The sequence below is a fragment of the Microtus ochrogaster genome, chromosome 8 (genome assembly GCF_000317375.1).
Source record: "Microtus ochrogaster isolate Prairie Vole_2 chromosome 8, MicOch1.0, whole genome shotgun sequence".
Lineage (NCBI taxonomy): Eukaryota > Metazoa > Chordata > Mammalia > Rodentia > Cricetidae > Microtus > Microtus ochrogaster.
The window spans coordinates 86,708,955-86,725,389 of record NC_022015.1 but is presented as its reverse complement, the minus strand read 5'-3'; the positions used below and the strand labels follow the sequence as shown (position 1 = coordinate 86,725,389).

The 16,435-nt window shown below is 51.9% G+C and overlaps 1 protein-coding gene across 1 annotated transcript; it reads right to left on the bottom strand.

Annotated features, from left to right (window-relative positions):
- Positions 1-1,139: 1,139 nt before the first annotated feature.
- Positions 1,140-13,552, bottom strand: Kcnk18 (potassium two pore domain channel subfamily K member 18). Its single transcript, XM_005352589.1, has 3 exons — positions 13,297-13,552; positions 10,582-10,710; positions 1,140-1,942 (listed from the first exon to the last, which is right to left on the bottom strand). The coding sequence occupies exons 1-3, from the start codon at positions 13,550-13,552 to the stop codon at positions 1,140-1,142; spliced, it is 1,188 nt and encodes a 395-aa protein (XP_005352646.1).
- Positions 13,553-16,435: the final 2,883 nt, after the last annotated feature.

Genomic DNA, 16,435 nt, shown 5'->3' with positions numbered 1-16,435 from the left:
GGTTCCTCCCTGTAGCACCAGGCACCCCTGGCCCAGGGACTCATTGCAGGACTTGGAGATGCAGTCTTAGTGCCTTTCCATCAACCTTCACATAAGAAAACTAGGACTTGTGCCTCTCCCAATCTCCCAGCCAGTTCTGTGCCACCTGCATTGTCCTCTTCTTGGTCCTCAGAAACTGCTTAGAGACAGACGTGAGTTGGGATACGGAGGGGACCCCCAGAGAGGCTGATGGAGGGATGGGTGACAAGAAAGGGATACTGTGGAGGCATTTCAGGACGTGCTAGTGATCACTAGCCTACTGGGAAGAAGGGGGAAGGCATACAGCAGAGTCCAGGGCTCTCACATGGGAAGGGGAGGCAGCCTGGTGCCAGCTGTCCACCCCACTGTCCATGGATGAAGGACACTCCCTCTGACATTTCTAGACATGCACACACCGTACTGGCCAAAGACAGACTGTAAAGGAAGTAACTCGCCAGGACGTGTGGATGGGGCACCTACCCCATGTCAACCCTTCCAGGGCAGCTCTGGAGTGTCTCCACCCAGTGGGTGACAATCCATCCACTCCTGCAGGGGGCGACACTGTCACCAGGCAGTTCTCTCAGGTGGCGTCATCCATGAGTTAAGGGGTGAGTGAGACAAGGGTTCTGCTAGAATCTGGCCATGAAGACTTCTCTCAGGTGACAGCTCACTTGGTGATGTCAGCAACCCAGGCTGGGCAGGGTCTAGTGCATCCATGCACTCATTCAGGGAAGCAGGGTACTCGGATACACTTTGGCTGTTCAGGGGAGGCTGGCGCCAATTGGGAAGATTTTAACTCCCTGCGAAGTACAAATGCCAAGAACAGAGGTCTATTTATTTTTTTCTTCCTGTCACAAGAAAGAGGTGACATCATCAGGTTGTTTGGCACCTTTCTAAGGTGCAGACAGGGAAAATGGTGAGGACCTCCACTCCTGTGTACCAGTGTCCTATGTACCGGCTTCTGAAGGATCTCAACATTGAACTCAGCCCTCATAAAGGCTTTGTTTCCTAAGCCCCAGGACGTTGGGTGGCAGGTTACGGTGTTTTAACTGTAGCGTACCACAAACAAGGTGGGGGAACCTGCAGGGCCTGTGTCTGTCGCTTCAGAGCTACCCGCATCCTTACTTTTGTAAAAAGTGAAAATTCCCTTTTGCAAAAAACAGCATGAGCGTTTTGTAGGCATGTAGGAGCCTGTTCTGCATTAATTTGAAGGCGATGAACACGATCTCCATGCCGACGATGATATAAATGGAGAAGAACAGGAAGAAGTGGGGGTGATTGAGCTTGATGTCCCCGAACCCAATGGTGGTCAGTGTGACGAAGCAGAAGTAGAAAGCGTCCTCGAATCCCAGCTCTGTCTCCCAGAAAGGGAGGATGGCAGCTGCACAGGAGATGTAGGCGAAGATGACCAGGGCGATAACGGGGAGAGGGATGTCCAGCCTCTCCACCTGCTGGCCTACTTCATCCAGGTTGCTAAGGATAGAACAGGATAGTCGTCCCAGCGCCAGCTCGGGGCATGAACTGCTCCTCTCTACGGGCTGCGTGGGTAATTGTAGCTTCTCCTGATTGTCTCGGACGACCAGTCTCTCAAACAGCTCCACGTTGCAACTTGGAGATGCAGGCTCCCCATATGGCTGGGGGTCTAGGAACTCGCCTGCACCAGCACTGATGACAATCTGAGGGATGGTTTCCTCCGTGGGTTTGCCGTCCTGCTGCCTCCTGCAGAACAGGCTGGAGCACCACTGGGAGGGAGCATGGGGGAGGCAAAGGAGAGCCTGGAACCGACTGTAAGCCCTGGATAAGACGGTGGCTAGGATGTCTCCGATGTCTGTGAGGACCAGGAACATCAAAGGGATTCCGAAGAGAGCATAGAGCATGCACAGGAATTTGCCGAGCCTGGTGATGGGGTACATGTCTCCATAACCTGAGAAACAAGACAGAGCCTGGTGTTGGTACCAGTCTCCCAGCATGCCCCAGGGGCTCAAAAGAGACCTGCTGTTTCTCCTCCCGGACGTGAAACTTTACACAGTAAGAATATTCATCCTGGACTGGGTGCAGAACTCGGGGAAAGCTTTGCTTAGTGGGCATAAGGCTTCAACCCCAAGTGCCAAAAACAAACATAAATGAATAAATAAGTAAATATTCATCTCAAAGCATCTGCGTGTGTGTCTGGCATGTATCTTGATCAAGGGACAGGGAAAAAAGAGAGGCAGCTCTTATCCTGACTGAAAATATCTGTGGCAGGGGATGTATTGGGGATGGCACAATTGCCCTTCATTTTGTTAATGATGGTTATTTCGTTGTGCCCCACGTGCATTCTCGAGGCAGAGCTCACCCGCCTGGAGGACCACATGCACCCTCGAGGCGGGGCTCACTCGCCTGGAGGACCATGTGCACCCTCGAGGCAGGGCTCACCTTCCTGGAGGACCAGGTGCACCCTCGAGTCGGAGCTCACCCTCCTGGAGGACCTGTGCACCCTCGAGGCAGAGCTCACTCGCCTGGAGGACCCTCGAGGCGGGGCTCACTCGCCTGGAGGGGCACTGGTGGGAGGTGGTCATTTCCACTTCACCTTGCCTAAGGTGCTGGCTTCCACGAAGCCACCTTTGTCCTTTCCGAGGGTCCTGGACCTCTTGGTGCATTTGTTTTTATATACGACATTTATTTTATGCCTCTGGTGTGGACGGTAGTGTGCATTGTATCAGGGACCATAGAAAGGAGATAAAGTTACCACAGTGTCCGCCAAGCTGTGAAGTTTCAGGGGAGAGAGCTACTTGTGTTTATGAGTGGCGGTGAGGAGGCTCTCCGCAGGCAGCACTCACAGTGCACCTCAGTGCTCAGCCCAGCTCTGAACTTAGCAGGCCCCTACTTGGCCGCTACTCACATCTTTGCACTTCAGGTTAGAGGGGGGTGGTTGGTCATGCTCCTAAGTGACCAGCTGGGCAGATCCTGCCAGGCTGGGACCCGGGACCCCATAGGCTAGTAAACATGATGCCCAGAGAGCTAACATCCCCTTGCTGAACGCCTTCCTGGAGAGGTGTTCTTGTAATTTACAAATGGGGAAACTGAGGCAAGGGGCGATGAAGGAGCTTGGCCCAGCCCGTACGTGAAATAAGCAGTGGAAGCTGGGAATCTAGCTCACAAGGTTCCTCAGACCTCAGCACTGCTTGTCGTCTCTGGACAGGACTCTCAACTAGTAAGAATGGGTTGACCAGTGCCCATCAGGGCCTGCTTTTCTGTGACTTCCATGCTGCCCTCCCTTCCCAGGAGCTGGGCCAGCGGCCCCTCAGCGTGGACCACTGCAGCTTTCAGAGCTGTTGACAAGCTGAGGGAAAAGCTTAAAAAAGGTCTCCTCTCGGCTTAAGGCCCCCTGCTGGAAACTTGGCCTCCCAAGGCAGACAGACTGTGGGATGGCCATCTCACCAGGATCCTAGGGACCCCCCCTAAGTTCTCATCAGACCCCTTTCATCTGTTGAGTGCTGCACACCCCACCGGATGGGGCCAACCACGTGGCAGCAGGGTTAGTTAGCTCCATGGATGCGTTCCTTCAGGGAGTAGTTACTGCGTGCTCAGGGAACCCACAAAGGACACACGTGCAACTCAAGCTCTCTGAGTTTCTGGGGCAGGGGAAGCAGATGTCAATCAAATACCCACCAAAAGGACTATTAATATTTGAGATGAGGTGCCATCACAGGAAGGGAGAGAACAAATTATTATAAACAATTATTATAAACAATAGAAATGAAAATTATTACAAATGTGGTTAAAACAAAAGCTTCCTTCCATTCAGGATTTAGGCTCAGGAAAGATTTCTTGGTTAAGTGACTTGAACGCAGGCTGACACAGGGGCTGTTCTCATTTACTCTTGCTGCTGTGATACAAAACCGACCAAAACCTATTCGGGGAGGAAAGGGTTTGTGTGGCTTATAGGTTACAGTTCATGGTTGAGGGAAGCCAGAGCAGGAACTCGAGGCAGGGACCTAGAGGCAGAAACTGGAGCAGAGATCATAGTGGATCCCTGCTTATAGCTTGTTCCCCTGCCCTTGTTCAACTATGTTTCTTACACGGGCCAGGCCCAGCTCCCCAAGGATGGTACTGCCCATAGTGGGCCTCCTACATCAATATAGTTTACAATTAATTATCAAGATGTCCCGTAAACATGCCCCGAGTCAAGTTAAGGGAATCCCTTAACTGAGGCACCTTTTCCCAGGTGTGCAAGTTGACAGTTAAGATGAGCTAACTCAGGGGCCAGAGCCTGGCCAGGCGAAGCAGCAGCATTGGTGTGGGCAATGCTCCTGTAGCCGATTCATAGAGCCAAGTAGTTTGTGCACCGCACATGAGTCAAGGGTGTGACAGGGAGCTGGAATCCAGCCTGCCATGCACGCACCAAGCTCCTGGCTCAGGATTCTATGTCTCCCTAGAGAGGATTTTAAGTTTTAACCAAAGTGTCTCCAGAGTAAAGCTGTCACTATATATGAAGAGTCAAGGAAGGCCAGTGTGATGGTTGAATAAGAATACTGCCCGCCCTCCCCAAGGCTGGAGAGATGGCTCAAAGGTTAAGAGTGCTGCCTACTCTTCCAGAGGTCCTGAGTTCAATTCCCAGCACCCACATGCTTGTTCCCAGTCATCTGCAATGAGACCTGGTGCCCTCTTCTGGCTTTCAGGCACACATGCAGAGAGAATACTGCATATAAAATAAATAAATTTTTAAAAAGAAATAAAAAAAAATAGCCCCCATAGGCTTATATATTTGAATGCCTAGGCACCAGGGACTGGAACTCTTTGATAGGATTAGAAGGATTAGGAGATGTGGCCTTGTTGGAGGAAGTGTGTCACTAGGGGTGGACTTCGATGTTTCAAACGCCCCTGTCAAGCCCAGGCTCTCTGTCCCTGCTGCTTGAGGATCAGGATGTAGAACTCCCAGCTACTTCTCCGGTACCATGTCTGCCTGCCACCACGCTCTCTTCCATGACGATAGTGGACTACACCTCTGAACTGTAAGCCAACCCCAATTAAATGCTGTCTTTTTTTGAAGAGTTGCCTTGGTCACAGTGTCTCTGCAGCAACAGAACAGTAATTGCGATAGCCAGTGTGGCCAGTGGGCACGGATGGGGCGGGCAGTGAGGTGAGGCTGGGGAGGTGAGGGATCTCAGGGCTTCAAGAAAGGAGTACCTAGGGGTGTAAGAAAGGTACTGAGACAGGAAGACAGGGCTGGCTTGTCCGAACCCTCGCTGAAAAGGTGGAATTCTGGCAGAGAGCCCACTAGGAGGTGTTTGGCAGAATTCAGGAACCCAGAGGAGAGGAAATGCCATGGAGGAAACTGGACACCTCACTCTGGTTCACGAGCTCCATGGCCTGGTCTAAGGGACTTGATCATTTGCTGCCTCGATTTCATTGGGTACAAAAGCAAAGGGCCTGGAATCACACCTCAAATCTCAGCTGCTTGGAAGGCTGAGGCAGGAGGATAGAAAGTTCAAAGCTGCCTCTGAGCTTGGCACACCAGCCAAGAGTCCTATCCCAAGTTTTACATGGGCCCCAGACTCATAGCCCTTAGGGATGTCACAGGCCATGAGCAAGTCCCCCACACATGAAACACCTCATTTTCCAGATAAGGTACAAGCCCCCTGTTCTCAGGAGTTTCCGGAAGCTCACAGCTGGCTCCTTAGAAGCAACTGCCTCCTCAACCCAGGCCTCCAGGGTCAGGGCCTAGAGTTAAATTTATTTCGATTTAAAAGATCAGATCAAATATTGCTTGTGCAATCAGTAAAGTGCTTTTTAGAATCAAAATCCCCTGCCCAGCAGAACTTACGGCTATCTCCATTACCGCCCACATTTAATGCATAGGAGACGGATAAGGCTGTGACCTGTTGAGGTGACACAGCTATGTCCCTCGAGAGCCAGCACCTTTTACTCCAAGAGCTTGCCATCGATATGTCCAACCCAAGGTGGGCTTCCGGAGACCCTCCGAGTGAGATGTGTTACGGTCCAGAAGATTCGCTACATTCCAGAAAAGAGCCCTGGGAAGCAGGTCTCAGAGGGCCCACAGCCCCACAGAGAGAATGAACTAACTCTCCCAATTACCGAACGCTGAAATGCAGAATGGAAAACTATCACTTCCTATAATGCATCCCTTATTCCGATACAATCACTCCACAGCACTTAGCCTGCCAAGGATTTAATAGCCCCTGCATTTCCCTTCCTGATGCCAGGAGCTGAGCCAGGTGAGAACTGAGGCCTCAGACACAGGTATCACTTTCTTAGCCTCGGGGCCAGGTGTCTTCTGGGAGAGCTGGACAGGCAGGGCTGAAGCAGGGGTGCAGAGGGACTGTCACAGCCAGCAGCGGTCACCCCACCATCCTCCTTCAGGGCACTTCTGGCCACAGGCCTCTCTACTTGACTCATACAAAGGGTAGCCGTTTGGGTTTTCCTGAGATTTGAACCAAGCCAATGCATTTCAACTGCATCAGTGATGGGAGGCCTGGAGGGCTCCTACAGAAACCTGGGCCTGGATTCTGATAGGTCTTGGGCAGGACCCATGGGGTTTGTGTAAGATAGGGAGGAGATTATGCAGAGCAGCTGGGCTGAGAGTTTGCGTGGGAAATGTCTCCAGTGTCACTGCTTATCAAGGGGGCAGGGATGTGGCTTAGTTGGTTAGGGTACTTGTCTAGCACGTACAATGGCTCAGTCCTCACACCACATGGCCACAGTGGCACTGCCTTTATTCACAGAACTTGGGGGGTGGAGGTGAGACTATTGGAGTTCTAGGTTTATCAAGGGGAGTTCTCGACTGGATAAAGCCAGTGCTTCTCAGCTTGTGGGTCAACTTGTGAGTGACCCTTTCACAGGGGTTGCCAAAGTCATCAGAAAACACAGATTTTTACATTATGATTCACAACAATAGCAAAATTACTGTTACGAAGTAGCCACAAAAATAATTTTATGGTCGGGGTCACCGCAATCTGAGGAGCTGTATTAAAGGGTCAGAGTTAGGAAGGTTGGGAGTCACACGGGTGAAGGCCAATTGCAGACCATACTTGATGGAACTGAGCGTGAATTTGCATTCCTCACAAGCTCTTCAGCTGTGTGGACCTCACAGGTCCAACACACCTGGATCTGCTGTACCAGGCCGATGACGCTCAGCAGACCGCATCTGTAAATGTTTGCAGACAGTCTTGGTGACTGTTGTGGGTGGGGGCAGTGACAGCCATGCTCCTGTGTCTAGTAGGTAGAGGACATAGCTTCCTGCAATGAACAGGTCGTGTCCTAGGACAGATAATTAGCCCATTACAGTGGCCATAGGGTCACTGTGAGGTCCTGTGAATTCGATCTGATTAAGTTCTTGGGGAGCAGTGAAAAGACAACCTAAGCTTGTTCCCTCAACCCCCAACTTCTCCCCAGCATCTTACTCAAGGTCTCTTCTCCCCTAAACTACACTTCTTTCACACTGTGCCCTGGGCTTATCTTGGGACTTGTGATGGTTAATCTCAATTGTCAAGGTGACAAGGTTGCCATGGAAACGAACCTCTCAGTGATTCCTGGGACTGGGTTAACTGAAGAGGGACGTCCCACTCTAAATGTGGGCGGTGCCATTCTATGAGGTGGGGTCCCTTACTCAAAAGAGAGGAGGAAGCAAGCTGAGTGCCAGCATCCATTGCTCTCTTCTTCCTGACCGGATGCAATGCCACCCGCTGCCGCATGGTCCTGCTGCCACAGCGCCCCCTCCTGGATAGACTGCACCCTCTACCTGTGAGCCAAACCCAACTCTTCCTTCCTTAGGTTGCTTTTGTTTGGTATTTTGTCATAGCCACAAAAGATGTGACTGATACATAGGCTGCATCCCTCACCTGTGAATGGGGACAGTCACAGTACCTCACTCATGAGACCTCTGGCTGGCCAGAAGGGGCAGAAACTAAGCAAGAGGCTATTATTATCTTGGTGAGAACTCTGACCTAAGAGCTCCTGACTTGGCCCTCCCAACAGGCTAGATGCACTGCCAAATGGGGGCCAGGCTAACTTGAACCTGCCCTCATTCCTAAAGTCCTCTCAACTGGCCTAGGACATAAGAGTCCAAGTCTCCCCATGGCCCCTGGAGCCTAAAAGGGCTCCCAAGACTCTTCTCCCAGAGTCTTAAGGTCCTACAGGGGATACTAAGGCTGGCGTTTTACAGGGATCATTTTTCTCGCCTGAAAGCCTCCTCTCTCTGATCTGTCAGACTTCAGCTCACAGGTCACGTTCACAAGGAAGCCCTTACCGCTCTCAGGACAAGTCAGGGCCCATCCCATGTGTCTCACCTGCCCCTGTCTCAGATGTTCCTCTTGCATGGTTTTTAGCACGGGTGCTTATTGGTCCCTCTCTTTCCTCTCTGTCCCTCAGATAAGAGGCTTCCCTGGGGAGGAGCACCCAACCTGTTCCCATGTGTTAGGAACACGAGTGGTTTACAGAGAGAGGGCTCAAGCGTACATGACCGAGTCTCGGGTTCTCCATCTGGATATGGGATGACAACTAAACCAGTCTGGTCTGGGCACAGAGGAACAATTTATATGAGGTTAGGGCTGGAGGCAGTGTTCAGTGGTGGAGTACTTGCTACACACACACACACACACACACACACACACACACACACACCACAGAAACTAGGGCATCTTAATCGCAGCTATGCATTTATGGGGCAGTGGGAAGAAACAGGCACAGTAGCGGAAAGACCAGGTCCCCATTCCCGGTTCCTGTGCCCTCCATCATTCAGGATGCTGGCCTTTGTGTGGCCTCTGAGAAGAGCAAGCATGGCTTTGAGGGTTCTCAGAACCCATCTTTAGATGAGAGGCTGATCATGGTGCAGAGACAGTCCTCACCCTTCCCCGGTTCTAGAGGGAGCCCCCTCTGGGTGATGGCTGCACTTTCCTCAACCTGGAGATTGGGACCATGAACAAGCCAAGCACAAGGACAAGACACAGCCAGCTCTGTCTGCTCTGGGAGTTCTGCCCTCCTCAGGGTCACCGTGTACTCCAGGCTCCCATAGGGCGGCTCAGGGATTGCAGTTATCCTGCTGCCCAAGCACAGCTTCCTGAGCAGAATGGGGGTCTGCAGACCTCACAGGCCCACAAGGTCAGGGTCACACCTCTGAAGGAACGTTATTAAACCAATTCTCAAAGTCCACCAATTCGTGGGCACCAATTCCACTCACTGCATGACCTTGGCCTCTGACCTCTGACCTTACCTCTCTGGGCTCAGAATGTGGGGCTCATATGACCCCATTCCCTGGGCCTGCCTGAGCATTGGAGAGCAGCTGGACATGGCTGGGTTGTGTAATATTGTTTGTGGCCATGGAAAGCACAATGCAGTGTTCAGATCCTGGTGCTGGGGCTCTTGGCTTCCCTCCATTTCTACACCACAGCCATTTCTCTTCTGTAGCTCTGGTCACTCCTGGCCAGTCTCCTGCCACCTAGACGCCATGAGCCTAAAGCCCATTCCCCTCCAGTCCCAACCCTCACAGCAGCCAGCTCCAGGTCCACCTTTTCAGCAGACCTGGGCATCTCCTTCTGGAGGCACCATTGGGAGTCACTTCCATCAGCCAGGCATCCAGGTCTCCCTCTCTAGACCCATCTTCCCCTCTCCTTGGCTTGCCCATCCTGTCCATCAAAGCCAAAATCCCCAGTGCCAGCGGGGAGTTCTTCACCCCCCACCCTGATCATCCTTCAGGCTGCCTTTCCTGCCCCCCTCCCATCTCATAGTCGCTGTTCTGACTTGGGTGGTTGCCTACCTGGACTCCTGAAGGAGCCTCCAGTAGCCACTTTCCGTCTCAGGGAGACTGAGTCACCAATTTCTTCCCTGCCAGGAGTCGGTTGAACAAGGCCCTCCCTGTCCTAAGGGCATGATCTGGCCTCAGTCTCTCTCTTCTTCATCCCTGAAGCCACCTCCTTACAGTTCCAGGCTTTTGTGCTGTCCTCTGGCCTTCGATTGGCTCTGTGGGGTCTGGAACGCCCTTGTTATTCCCACCTACCCCACCTCTCTGCCCTCCTACCTGCAGGCTCCAGGCCTTTAGAACATTCTCACTGTTGGGTGCGCCAGTTCAAGGCTGATCCAGCCACCCTCCTTCTCTACTTTCAGGAACCACCGAGAGCATCGCTGTCATACACAGACCCCTTCTGTTCACCTGTGAGCATGTCTAAGCCGCCCGGAAACCTATAGGCTGGAGCCGTGTCTGCCCTGTTTCCAGATAGCACAGGCGTGCATGCTGGGCCAACCGCTTTACTCAGGAACACTCAGTCAAGGGTCCAAGAAGGACCACAGCATGGCCGGTGCCTTGCTCATCTGAGCCCATGCCCAGGAACGGGGCTACAACCACCCATGCTGTCTTTTGAGTTGTCTTCCACCCCTGGGGCCTGTGGACCAGTAAGGGCTTCCCTTCCTGCTGCACCCCTGTACTAGAAACAGCTCCCATCTCCCAAGGTAGGCACGCCACCACTCCTTCCTGCATTAGATAAAAGGAATGTCTCAGCACACCTGCCAGCAGGTACCAGTGTCCTTCCCAGGCAAGCAGTTGTTGTTAGCCACAGGGCAAGCACTCACCCACTGTGCTGAACACCGTGCAGCAGAAAAAGAGAGCGCTCAGGAAGGACCATTCCTCGGGTGCCTTGAACCACTGGGGCTTCATCTGCTGCAGATGCTCACACAGGACCTTCCTGTTGCCGTCCACCACTGGGAAGAGACAAGAGTGATAAAAAAGGGGTCTGCCTGCCAGACAGTCCTGCCCAGTGAGAGCTCAAGGGCCAGCACCACCCCACCCCATTGTCCCAACAATGCCTAGCCATCAAAGCCCTCCTTAAAAATGCTTCCCCGGCGTAGATCCAGCCTATGGAGTCGAAGAGACTGGATAGTCCCAACGGGGGCCTGGGTGTGACGTGAGCTCAGCAGCCTTAGAGGATTCCTTTCTTCTTCCATGGACTCAAACTGACTTTTTTTTTTCCTTTGAGAGAGGGCCCAGGCTGACCTCCAATGCTTATAATCAACAAAGATAACCTTGAATTTCTGGTCACCCTAACTCCAACTCCCAAGAGTCAGGATTACAGACATGGTTCCTCACGGCTGGTTTATGTGGTATTGAGGATCGAATCCAGGGCTTTATGCACGCTAGCCAAATACCACTGACTGAGCTACAGCCTTTGAAGATTTCTTAACGTTTGAATCATTTCTTCCATGTTCCATTTTGTTTGTTTTGTTGTTGTTTGGGTCTTTGGGTTTTTGTTGCTGTTGTTATTTTTTGAGATAAGGTCTTGCAACGTACCCTTGGTTGGCTGAGAACTTGCTGCATAGGACAGGCTATTCTCAGATGGTACCAGTCCTCCCATCACATTATAGTCACGCAGGACCATGCCCAGCCTTCTTTATTAGTTTTAAAGAGGAATAAAAGCCTCTGCCATCTCCATCCTGGAACTTCTAACTAGAAGGGCTTTTGGCAAACCAGGCTGTGGTGAGAAACCTGCAAGACACCGAGCCTATAGGCTTGGTGAGCACCCTGAGCTCCCAGCTTCAGGCCGAGGCTGTCTCTTGGGATGGGAAGCCTTGGTCCCTGGGCTAAGAGGATGGCACAGAGTCTGGCCACAGGGGAAGTCACCACCCACTTGAATTAAATGGCCCCAGTCTGAGAATCCAGACTCTGGGTGCTAGCCTCTCCCTGACTACCTCTTATATGTCTAGACAAAAGGCTACTTTCTGAGTCTCACTTTTCCCCATTTGCAAAGCAGTTCAGCCTGGTGGTTAGAATCTCAGACTCGTGGGGTCACCTGACTGGAATTTCTATCTTGTTTTCCTTGTACGTGAACTTTGAAAGATACGTAACTTTCCAGGGCAAGAGAAGATAGGAGATTAAAGATGTAATCAACAGAACATGAGAAAAATAAAAGAGAATAAAAGAGAGATGAACAGTTAGACTCCAACAACCGGGGGGGCGGGGTAGAAGAGAGCTTGAGAGCCTGCCCTGTTCTGCACGTGGCTCTGTACGGCCTCTGCATGCTGCTGCTCCCAAGTGGGGACATGGTTTGCGAACAAGTCTTGATAGCTGGGGCTGACTGGAAGCTGGCCCAGGAAGTCAGAGTCCTGCTTGGTGGAGGGTGTTTGCCTCTTTGTCTTAGAGACATTTCTACTCAGTGGCCAGGCAGATGCTGAGGTGCTATTGGCATACTTGGGGCTGTCATAAGACCCCCATTTGGGTCCCTGACCCAGCCCACACCTCAGATTCACCCAGGAAATCTATCTAAAGTCTACATTTCCAAGCTTCCTCCCACATCCACACAATTGGAATCTCAAAGCTGGGCTGGAGGGATTTGTAAAGGGGTCCTGGACATGGAGTGGAGTGTGCTACACAGTCTTGGTCTAATGTAAAGGGGTCCTGGTCGTGGAGTGGAGTGTGCTACACAGTCTTGGTCTAATGTAAAGGGGTCCTGGACATGGAGTGCAGTGTGCTACACAGTCTTGGTCTAATGTAAAGGGGTCCTGGTTGTGGAGTGGAGTGTACTACACAGTCTTGGTCTAATGCCGCGATGCATTTTCTTTATTAATCCTGCCCAGGCCCCCTTATCTTATCCCTATTTTTATAAACTAGAAACTGAGGCCCTGGCATCCAGACTCACTCTGGCCAAACCAAGGGATGTAACAGAAATGATACCTGTTGAGCATCTTCTGCCTTGCAGAGGACTCATGCCTCTCACCTCTGCCTTCCCAGGGGTCCTCACTATTGGCAGATCTCAGATAGGGGTCCCCTTCTCTTCAGGAGACTAACAAGGGAGGACCCTGCTGCTGCTGTAGATCTCATAAACTAAGCTAAAACAGCAACCTGGCCTCTGTCACCCCAGCCTTGGACCCCACCCCCCCCCAAGCCCACTACAAACAGACTCTGAAATAGGAATCAGCTTGTTCATTTCCGGGATCCATGCCGGGGTAGGATGGTTCCCTGAAGTCTCAAAAGTTGAAGCCTGCACCACTCATCCTGCCCATCCCGCAAAATCTCCAGTGACCCATCCTCCCCTGTGCCCTGGGGGCTGGGTGGGGCTGGTGGGAGCCTGAGGCACAGGGAAGGAGAAGCTGGACCCTAAGAGCACCTGCTTAGGGCTTACTTTCCCCATTGCACCCCTGTTCATTTCCCAGCTGCCCAGAGAAAAGTGACCCCACCCCCAAGCCCACCACAAACAGACTTTGAAATAGGAACCAACTGGGAGGAGGTTAGAGGCGAGCTGCTCACAGCCTCCTGCCAGGGTAGCGGGAGACTGGAACCTCTCAGGCACCTACCTGTCCTGTTACATTTCAGGATGCTGCACAGCTTGTCCAGGAACTTCTTCAACTCAGGGTTCTCCTCTGCCTCTGGGTCAGAGCGGCCCTCGACTGCAGAGAAGAGAGCAGCACCCACCAGTGCATAGGTCACCAGGCAGCAGAGGAAACAGAAGCCAGGCAGAAGCTTGCCCAGGGCCTCGGGACAGCATCTCCTGGCTTTCCCCAGCACCTCACGGCAGCATCCCCTGGCCTCAGGTGGCTCCTCAGCTTCCATCCTCTTGGACCAGCTCAGGGAAGGACAGGAGGCCTTTGTGGAGAAGCCGGAGGCAACCAGCCTGGGCCTAGAGGAGGAGGGTGGGAGTGGCCGGAGAATGGCCAGGCTCCAGCCCTAAGTGGATAGTGCATGAGTTTCCCAGAGGACCCTGGAAGCAGCCGGAACCCATCATGTTCGACTCATCCAGATAACTGGGATGGCGCCCCTGCTAGCGCCCCAAATTGCTATTGATCCACCTGACCAGCGCCAGAGCTGCTGGCGGGGGCTTTGGAGGACCTCCTGGTGACTGTTTTGTTCTGCCTTTTCCCATTCTGAAACTGCGGCCCTGGCTTCCAGGTACCAAGTCTGATATTCAGGTCTTAGTCAAATGCCTGTCTTTTCTGATGCTGTTCGGACACCTCTTGCCCTGGCGTGCCTGGGATATTGGACAACAGGAATAAGAATGAAAGTAGCTGTAGCCCCTTTGTTTCCAAAATGCTGGAACCCGTGTGGTTCTCTTACTAGCCTGGAACTTGCCAAATAGACCAGGCTGGCTGGTCTGGAAACCCCGGAGATTCACCTGTCTCTGCCTCCTCAGAGCTAGGATTCTAAGCAGGCACTGCTATGTCTGGCCTTTTTTTTTTTTTTTTTTTAAAAATGATAAATCTGGTCTTGAATTCAAATCTTCATGTTTGTAAGGCTAGCACTTTACCAATTAAGTCATCTACCTAACCTAAACTTCCTACTTACTGAGGTTTTTCCTCCCCTAGAGCGGTTTTGTTAACAAAAGTGCCGGTAAAACAACACTAAGTTCCCGGGTTGCGGAGACCAAGGCAGTGCCTCGCTCTGCGCAGACGCAGTGTGGACAGAAGTCAGCAGCGCTACCACAGTCAAAGCTGAATCCTTCCACACCAGGGTTCGGGGGTGTTACTGGTTGACTCTAATTGTCCTCTCCAATTCTCTGTTAGGGAACTCTGCGGGGCCATTGCTGGCTGGAAGACAGAATGTTTGTGATTACCCACGTGATACCTCTTCAAAGCTCCTCCCATTTCTGAGACTAGGTCAGCCGCTGGGACCGGGTCTCTTCTTGGATAATGTAACTGCTCTTGAGCTGGCCACACGCCTGTGAGTATCTCCAAGAGACTCGTGTTTACCAAGCGGGACTTGGTAAGTTCCTGCCCTCTCTATCTGGGGTGAGTGGAAAGAGACTCCCTCATGGCTCAGCATGTAAGGGTGCCTGCCACCAAGCTTGCTAACCTGAGTTCCGTCCCAAACCCACACAGTGAAACGAGAGAGCTGACTTCTCAAGCTGCCCTCTGACTTCCACGTGTGCTGCGGTATATCCTTGTGTGCGTGCACGCGCGCGAGCGTGTACACACACACACACACACACACACAGTGAATAAATCTAAAACATTTTAAAGAAATAGACTCCTGGGGCTGGGGGGAGATGACGGCTCAGCAGTTAAGATCACCTGGGGTCAGTTCCTTGCACCCACCTGGTGGCGCAAAGCCGTCTGTCTTCTGGACTCCGCCGGAACTGCATGTACACGCTGTACAGACTCACGTGCAGGCAAAACACCCACATACACAAAATAATAACAAGAATTGTGAAAAGGAAGCATTCTTCAGAGCTCACTAATTCTCAGTAAAGTGATCAGCCACAGTCATGTACGGCTGGGAAGACCTGACCCAGCCCTCTTCCTTCTGCCACTCACGAGTGCTGCCCGCAGCCTAGGCTCTCACCAGACAGAATCCTTCATCTTGCTCCAGAATCATGAGAAATTATTTTCTGTCCTCATAAAGCACCCAGTGCATGTGTGGCTCTGGATTAGTAACACGAATGAACTAAGGGAGGAGAAACAGCATAGCTCTACTGAGATCTCTGGCCACCATATTCTTCTCTAATCTCTCCTCCAGCTCCTTGCCCTCTCCTCTCCTCCCCCTCCTCCTTACTCCCCCCTCCTCTTATAGACATTCGGTGGCCAAGCTGCTCAGGAACAAATAACCCACCGATTCTTTTAAAAATAATGAGAAGCCAATTACACGCCCACGTTAAACGTGGCATGGATTCCTGAAGATCAAATTGCTGTGTTACAATCAAGTTGTGCCGCCAACTTCATGTTTGTATCCTACAGCTTTCGCCACTGCAGGGGAGCGTGTGGGAACCGAAGGAAGAAAGGTCTTCGTGTAAAAGACTTGGTGGGATGAGGGGGGAAGTGAAAGCTGGACCTCCAAGGCTTGCTTGTTGGACCCCACCTACCCACGTGGGCAGAGAACCACTTCTTGCTTCAATTTCTGCTTATGGCCTTTTGACTCTGCCCTGGGGAGAGGCCATGTGGCCAGTCACAGGATTAGCAAGGTACAAGGACAGTTCTTCCAGAAAAGACAGACGTGCAAGGAGGTGCAACCCAAGTGGCAGAAAGCTTCCCTAACATGAGTCAAGTCTCTTTCCCAGCCTTGTGGAAACCTGGTGTCCTGGCCCACGCTCATAATCCCAGCACCTGTGAAGTGGGTGAAAGAATATGGGTGTAACAATCCCTAGTTACCTAGTGAGTTTGCACCCAACCGAGACTACAGGGGACCCTGTCTCAAGTTGAGACAAGTAAATAAATAAATAAAAATTAAAAGACAGACATGCCACCTTCCAGAAAGGAAGATCAAGGCAGTAATTGACAGCCTTTGCATACAAATACCAGTTCTTCATCTACACCCCTATGCTAGGTGGGAGAAGTAGACCAAAAATAAACACCGATGAGGTGCTTAGGGGACAATGCGGGGCACAGCTGAGGTTTGGCTATAAAATGTCCCCCATGGGACGTGTGTTTGAGCACATGGTCATTGGCTTGTGGTGTGGTTTGGAAAGGTTGTGGGACCTTTAGGAGGTGCAGCCTTGCAGGAGGA